The sequence below is a fragment of the Cyphomyrmex costatus genome, unplaced genomic scaffold (assembly GCF_001594065.2).
Source record: "Cyphomyrmex costatus isolate MS0001 unplaced genomic scaffold, Ccosl1.0 scaffold23, whole genome shotgun sequence".
Lineage (NCBI taxonomy): Eukaryota > Metazoa > Arthropoda > Insecta > Hymenoptera > Formicidae > Cyphomyrmex > Cyphomyrmex costatus.
This window is the reverse complement of record NW_017276368.1, coordinates 1,477,474-1,486,021: the sequence shown is the minus strand read 5'-3', so window position 1 is coordinate 1,486,021 and position 8,548 is coordinate 1,477,474. Positions and strand designations below refer to the sequence as shown.

Sequence of the window (8,548 nt, the reverse complement as noted above, 5' to 3'; positions counted from 1 at the left end):
TTTGCAGATGCAGAAATGCATCCGAAAGTCTCTTGATAAACGTAAAACTAAAATAGATATAGTATAATATATATATATATATATATATATAATATATGAATATATAAATTTTTTCATTTAAGATCCCGCCTCTTTTTTTTCCTTTCGCAGTGCATGCGTCAACGGAATACCGGTTTCAAGCTATCTGGTGTTGCTATTGGTATGTATAAATGTTAAATAAAAATATAGAGGCGGGCGAGAGAGACAGTAATTTGGAATTATGTTAATATAATTGATATGTATAATATCATTTTGTATAAGACTTATATCTCACTTGGCAAATAAGGAAAATTTGTATATGTATAGTTTTTGGATATTTGAGATTTTTTTTAAATATTATTTTAACAGTAAATATCCAAATCAGAACTAAAATCGAAAATTTAATAACAACACGTTAATATAACGAGTCGTTTAATAAAAATTATCTATTTTGATAAAAATAGGATATTATAATATATCCATATGCAATTTTGAAATTTTTTTGTTAAGAATTAACAAACTAGCTGTTAACTATTTGACAAGCGAATTTACTTTGATACTTGTAGTAATAATTAGAATAAACAGAAAACAGTGATATCGTTATGCTATTGATTGTCAGAATATAATTTCCATTCATCTTTCATGCTTCTCATCGATTCTCTTAAGTGTACTCGTTTCAAACTGTTTTTTGTATATGCTTCGCACAATAATACTGGCTCAATTGAGCTTGACTAAACTAAAATCAACGACAGCTCTTTGTTGCCTTCATCGAGATTATTTTGTCGTAAAATCAACAACAGCCTTTATTTTGTAAAAAAAAATCAGATAATCTCTGTGAAATGTACGAGTATATCATTTATCGGACAGATCAAACTGATCATTTGAATGAGATTATTACTTTATAACGACACGAAGAGATTAAGCATAATAATGTTGTTACAAGAAAGTGTTTCTACACTCGTTACTATTTAATGCTTGGTATTTTTATCTTCAGCAGATTTTATGTACAACCACGCATTTTTCACTTTTTTAGAATCTATACACTTTACTATATTAAATGCGCTTACTTAAAATCTGCTACTTTCTTTATCAGTTCTTCACAATACAACTTTGGATTACGATAGAAATAGAACATTTGTCATCTTAAAATTTGAAGTAGAAATAGAATTAACTGTAGTAATAATGGAGCTGAACAAAAGTTAAAAGACAACAATTCTGGTAACACGGAAGTTTCGTTGAAATCCAATCATATTGTAGTTTCGCTACGTTTCCCTACCGCGAATCGGAGGCCATTCTATGCGCAACGATGAGATCATTGTCGAGCCTATTTATATAACTCTTGCTCAAACGTACCGCAATAAATAAAACTGAAACAACAACGGAAGTCAACGGACGTTACGTTATAATCGAAGGTGGACAGAAATGGACGGGGCTGATAACACGACGAGTCGCATTCGCGATCGTCGTAACGATCGGCCGGTCGCAATAAATAGTTGATCCTTCTGAACCTAGATTTCCCTTTTTTTCATTGTAAAATCAAGGTAGAATTGAGTCTCACGCTTTATAGTACATCAGGACGAAACAAATTCATTTTGTAGACACGTGGCTGACCGAAGGGGGTATATCGATTAAGGTAGAACTACTCAACCTAGATGTTCTGGGCTCGAGTTCCAAGGACATACGATACAGATCCCTCTCGCTCAGCAGGAGCGATGTGTCGAGTAGATAGTTGGTTACCTTCGTGACCAATTCGATCTTATAGGGAGTTTGCTGGAAATGTCGTATCTCGCGGATTACGTGAGAAATCTGAAAATCACAATACCCTTCTTATAAATTTGTTCATTAATATAAATACACAGTTGGAAAATTTGTGTTAAATTTAACATAATTCACGTATTCTAAACAGTGTATCAAAATTTTTGTGTTAATTTATTTAATATAAGATGAGTATATGTTAGAAAATAATATAAATATTCAAAAATGTGACATTACCATAATTTATGAGCAAATTGTGAAAGCATATTTCTTCAGTAAAATTAACATTTATAATTTGAATTGATACATTTTATTCATTTATCTTAAAACTACCGGTTTGAAACATTTAAATTATTTTTATTTATTTATACTTGTAAATTGTGTGATTTTAATACTAATAAATGTTGAATATCAATTTAACACAAAATAACACATTATGTTAACACTCTGTGATACGTTAAAAATGTAACATCCAAATTGTAACAAGAATTGATTTTAACACAAATACAAAATATTTTTTACTCTAAGCAAAAAATGCAGTATAAAATAATTAATTAAACGTATATCGGTTTCAGATGAATCGATTTTAGATAAATTATTCTTCGATTCTCCTATATTTATATGTTTATAAATTAAAGGATATATAAGAAGAAATTTAAAAAATGTATAAATTTTAAGTAAAATTGAAGACGCTCACCATTCGCATTTTCGAAAAATTTAAAAGACCTTCGGTGACATTTGGAGTACCTTCTTCGATAAACGAGAGGTCGGTGAGATAAAGACCTAGGTAAGGGATACAAGGTGGATCGCATCGATGTAAGGCATCCCGCAAATTTCTAAAGCGTCCATCGGATGAGACGATATGTTGTAATCTCTCTATCGTTTGCTTTGTCTAGAAATTAATAAGAGTGTTACATAGAATATATGAACGTGTGTTAATTATAACGTCTTGTTACATTGTTCAGTAAAAAAATTATGTACATACGGAAAGAACAATTTTGCTGAAATATCTAAAAATTTTGGTGGATAATAAACTAAAATAATATTGAAAAAAAAATTTGGTTGAATGAGCAAAATAATTATATAGCTTAAGCATGACAATATGCTGTTTTGACATTCTAGCAAGCAGCTTAGACATTTTACATAATAATATTCTTGAGGCTTCCACGGGTACGTTCTATACAAAAACTATGCATGCTGACTTCCACAGCCCTTCTTTACATTATTTATTTTACATAATTATTTTGATAACCTAACAAAATCATTTTCAGATCTGTATCGCTAATTAATTTTTTAGATACTTCAGTAAAACCATTCTTTTCGTTCAAGGACAATTGGTTTCATAGTTTTTTCCAAGTTCCATACAAATATGACTACAAATTGTCCGATTATGACACAATTTTGAAGAAAGAATTGTGGTTTGTAAAAAGAGCAATTAATTTAATGTGTTTTAGTGTGTTATAAGTACGATGTTTGAAAACGTGTTGGAGAAGTTAACACAAATGATTGCCGAGCTAAACGAATTACGAACGAAGTTGGATTTATAAATCATTCAAGAATTTTCGAGTAGCATACCGTTTTGGAAACTTTATCCCAAGTTTTCTTCAGCCTATATACGCTACTGTTTGTGAACGCAGCGCAAATCTGTAGCACGCCATTGTAATTATGCAAAACCCTATTGATGTCAGCAACCGCGGACCATTTCTCGATAGCCGCGACTCTGGCCGACATGTTAGAGCGACGAATAATTTCCGAAACAACTAACTGCGACACTTCGTTGAATCTTTTCGTCATGAGAAGAATATGAGGTGCGCGAGTCGCCTTTTCCATTTTCATCCACGCTTGTCCAAGAAATTCTCTGTAAAGTAAATATCTATGTAGGTAAACAGCAGTGATATGATTTAATAATCTGTTACTTACTCGCTGGCAATAGAGACAAATATATGATGATCTAGATACGTCATCTGTTCCGCAATCTCGAGTGCGGATAGCGTCTCGATACTCTCCTTACTCGAAATCTGAAAATAATTTGTGGTTGAATATTAGTCCAACGAAATTTTATTAGTATTATTACAGTGATGAAATATTATATATATATTGTGTGTATATATATATATAACTATGGTAAATATGGAGTTTAGGGGAGCCATCCCCAATGACCTTGACATATGTTGTCAAGGCCATGATCCTGAGTGACCTTGAGAAACAACCGATTTTAACCGTCGGACCTCACTCGTTAAAAAGTTATAAACAAAAAAAGTTTAAGAAGTAATGGGTGTGGCTCCCCTAAACTTCATATTTACCAAAAATTTGATTCTGACGTCATCAAAGAGATAAATTAAATACAGCATTCAACGTATTAATCAGCCTACCAAATAAGTTGATAATTTCATCACTTACTTCGGGCGGAGTTAGTAATTTCTTCAGGTCGACTTTGTTGCTTTCAGTTTCTTCCTTGGTAATTAATCGTAGAAGTTGAGTAGCCGCCTTGTGTTCGGCCGGTAACAAATTGGGACTATAATTGATATCTTCCAAAAACTCTATGGTCAGGTTCTTCAATTTTTGATCCATTTCGAAGTCCTGGGCGTGCTTGGACACCCAGTGCCTCAAGACGTTCAGCACTCTCATCGTCGCGGCGGTTGACATTACCGATTCCTTTCTTCTATTTTTATCCCGGCCACGATTGTTACCGTCAGTGGCGGGTCCTTTGTCCGGTGGATTGCTCGAAGCGGAAGTTGCGATGGCGAATGCGGTCGCTGCCGTGGACGTGCTGCTCCTGAATTTGAGACCGATTTTAATATTGATAATATTGACAATCATATTTGTAAAAATAAAAATCGGAGTCTTATAGTCGTTGCATTACGATATTTTTTTATTTCGACTTGTCTAGGCGTTCATTCTACATTGCGTTGAGAGAATTTCTATCGTTTTAACCCGCCGATTAGGTTTTTCGCGATATATTTTAAGCATGCTACTGTGCTGAAGGAGCGGCACAAGGAAAGATTTAGTGATTATCTATTTTTCTATTTTTTTAAATAATATTTGACTGTATTATATTATACTAAGCATCGTGATTTAAGCAAATAGAGTCTAATGTGCATTTTAATTTTACAAAAAGAAATTTTGAGATATTGACAAGTTAGCGGTGTGAATACCTTTTATTTGCTGCTTTTATTATTGTGTTGCTACAAAGTATATACTTGGAATAAGGATTGTATTGTAACTGGCATATTTTCAATAAGTTCAAGTTTCGATGCTATAAATATAAAATATGTATTTGACATTGTAACTGTGCTGAAGGAATTGCGGCACAAGTAAAGATCAAGTGATCGTCTGTTTTTTTAATTTTTTTTTAAATAATATTACTTAACTATATTATATCATCTAATAAGCATCGAATGATTTAAACAGATATAATTTATGTGTATCTTGATTTTGCAAAAAGTTTTTATTAAATATCGACAAATCAGCGGTGTAGATATTTTTATTTGTTGATTTTATTACTGTGTCACTATAAAATACATATTATTTGGAATAAGGATTATAACTGGCGTAATTGTAATAAGTTCAAGTTTTGATGCTATAGCTATAATATGTTAAATACGAAATAATTTAAGTATCTAATATGTTATAGCTGCGCTAAAGAAGCAATACAAATAAAAAGAATTTCGATTATTTTATTTTATTCTTAAAAGTAACACTTAATTATATTATATGATGTAATAAGTTAATGTAACAAATAAATAAATAAAAATATATCTGAAAAGCATCGAGATCTAGATTCACAAGAATTATTGCCGGTTTTAATCATTTTTTGGAATATCTTGCGCTATAAGCACGCGAGTGGCACAAGCGGCTATTAGGTAAAAACTATTTCTATTTCGTTTGGTCCACTATATCGTTTACTATGGTGCATTTTCTAAACAATGAAGAGAGAGAGTGAATTAAATTGTGTGTAAGCGAATAACCGTAGTTAGTAACAAGGGAAGAGATATACATTTAAGATTACATTACGATTAATTTTCAGAATCAATAGCTAATTGTTCCAACAAGCCATATAACAATAGAATACAGCACAAGACAGACATTTCAGGCTTTATTTTTAACGATGCTGCAAGCAGGAAGATCGCAGCCATGCTACACACAATAAGTGGATAAATGACGCTTTTCAAAATGAACTCACTTACCATATTGGTTCGGGTCCAATGCTATGAATGACACAAAACAATACATGAAACACGGTTGAGTAGAAACAGCAGCGGGAGTATCTTCTTGATATAAGGGTTCTCATTTAATTCGATCTTCAAGACGATGTATAAAAATATATTTTATCGAGCAAAGTGGAACAAAATCTTGGGTGATAATTTTTTGAATTATAATTACTATAAGCAATTTTATTTATCGATTATAAAGGAAATAAAAATATTAAGATATTTACAAGTTTAAAAAGCATATATTGCATTAAAATAAGTCCTAAATTATTTATATAATAAAATTTTCGGTTTTTATAATACAGGCATAAAAAACTTGACATATTTACAATATATTTACAATTCTTTTATATAATAATAAACACAATTCGAATATAATCAGAAATTTTGCATTATATCGAAACATAAATGTTTACATCAATATTGCAAATGTTGGCAATTTGATTTTGAAACATAAATTTTTGCAGAATGGGGAAAATTATATGTTAATTCTAAGTTATTTACTATCTTACGGACTAAATTGTCAGAAAACGCCGAGCAATATCTATACTATTATAAATTCTCTATAAAAAATTCTCTCCTTATCAATTTCTCCCTTAAAGAATGATTTTAATTATAATTCTGATAAATGAAATATATGATATCGAGAAAAAGCTCTCATGCGTTAGAAGGCGCAGACTGCCATTTACGGTACTTAACATTCAACAAGAACGAAATAGAGATAATTTTCATCGATACGAATATCTTCGAAAGTTTTAGAGACACGATAGAATGCATATAATAAAGCTGCAAAACGAACCTCCGATGACTCTGTCGAAAGCTGGTTATTACTACACCTGCCTTACTGGAAACTTGAGCATCGTGATAGCTGCTCTGTTGTGAGGAGATCTCATCATGCATTGATCGTCTGTTTACCCAATAATTCTGCAAATTTATCGAAAGAAATTAAAATCTATAATTTTTTTAAGGTAGTTCTTCACAAAAATGAATTACTGTAGAAAAAAATAAGAAAAATATATGAGGTTCTCTGGATCTCGAACTATATGCCACAATTTTTTTAAACCCCGATTGCCGAACTCATTTTTGAGAAAAAATTCGTTGAAATTGGCTTCTTATACACGGAGACATAGAGGGTATCGTACAGTTTCAAGCACTATTATTTACAAATTAGTATAGTAAAAAACTGCAGTTGATAATGAAAAAGTAATAGATGAAAGTTAAAGATTCGTACTCTTTAACGGTCAAAATAAAAGTGGAGGTAGCCGAACAAATTTTCGAGATATTTATTGTAGAAACAGCAAAAATGTACGACTTCATAACCTCTTTCATGTCATCCGTAATATTAATATTATTAAAACTTTATTATTTCAATGCAAATATTATCAACAAAGACCTTAAAATTTATAAATATATTTAATGAACGCCATATATACAATTCGATTGAGAATTTCGCAATTTTTATTCTCAGCATTCAGTTGACTAGGGAGTCTGTGAAGAACTACCTTAAAAGGAAGGAATTTATCAATTTTGTTACCATATAAACAACAATCTCTTGCTTTAATACATTTTTTAAAAATATTTTAAAGATAGAATATTTTCTAATTCTTGGTTTTAAACGGGAAAAATATTATACATAATAACTTTTTTTCCTGAAGCAAACATAAGCAAAATACAAGTTATAAAAACCGAAGTATATGATTATAAATGAGGTACTTATACAGCACATATTTTGTTTCTCAGCTCAAAAATTACTTACGTTTGTAATAGGGAGAAAAAATATTTTATATGACAACAAAAAATTACTTAGAGTTAAAAGTAAAGTTATATTTTCTTATAATTAAAAGTAAAAAAATTAATTTAAAAATTTAGCAGGTTTTAAACCATTCTCATGCCTAAATACGCACGATTATATTCGATTATTATATAAATTATCATCTCGGAAATTCATAAATATGTAATAAATAAAAAAATATTTTATTTTCTATTACTTTAATTTAAAAAATTTTAATATTTTATTATTCATACATACGCCAGTTATAGTAGAAACCGATCCGCTTCTTGGTCCGGTGGCTGCTGGCGCAGAAGCGATTGATGCTCTATGCTCCGAATATTGCTGTTGATTTTGCTGTATTGATTGATTGTTTGGTTTTGGAGAAGTTATACTCTCTTCATCGTCGGTCGACGTACTTTGCTCATCTTTATTTTCTTTTATTAGAGGGGAGATAGGTGTTTTCGGCGTTTTAGGTACGTCGGGTGTTTTAGGTGTCCGCGGAGTATCCGGTGTTTTTGTTGATTTTGGTGTATCCGGCTTGGCAGGCTTGGCTGATAGCGATGGTTGTGGTATGTCGTCATAAGTAAATTGTACTATAATTTATTTCGTAATATGTATTATATAGGATGTTTCAATAACTATTTCTTTAATGTCTTCAAATCTACAAGGTTTAGAGAAAAAATTGTTTTAATTTTGCGATATAAACAGAGCTATCATAGCGATAATAATTTGCTGATCCTATAGGAAGGTGGAGGCACTTCGGAAATTTTAAGATCAAATTCGTTTTTCTAAA

The 8,548-nt window shown here is 31.0% G+C and overlaps 1 protein-coding gene across 1 annotated transcript in view; it reads right to left on the bottom strand.

The window, feature by feature from the left end:
• Window positions 1-1,605: 1,605 nt before the first annotated feature.
• LOC108773971 (ras-specific guanine nucleotide-releasing factor 1) overlaps window positions 1,606-8,548 on the bottom strand; it is a 75,503-nt gene continuing 68,560 nt past the window's right edge. Inside the window, exons 19-26 of the mRNA XM_018539962.1 lie at window positions 8,014-8,348; window positions 6,784-6,908; window positions 5,961-5,981; window positions 4,174-4,549; window positions 3,694-3,791; window positions 3,349-3,631; window positions 2,471-2,665; window positions 1,606-1,824 (exon numbers count right to left, since the gene is read on the bottom strand). Of these exons, the coding sequence (XP_018395464.1) occupies window positions 1,606-1,824; window positions 2,471-2,665; window positions 3,349-3,631; window positions 3,694-3,791; window positions 4,174-4,549; window positions 5,961-5,981; window positions 6,784-6,908; window positions 8,014-8,348 (1,652 nt within the window). The remainder of the gene's footprint in view (window positions 1,825-2,470; window positions 2,666-3,348; window positions 3,632-3,693; window positions 3,792-4,173; window positions 4,550-5,960; window positions 5,982-6,783; window positions 6,909-8,013; window positions 8,349-8,548) is intronic.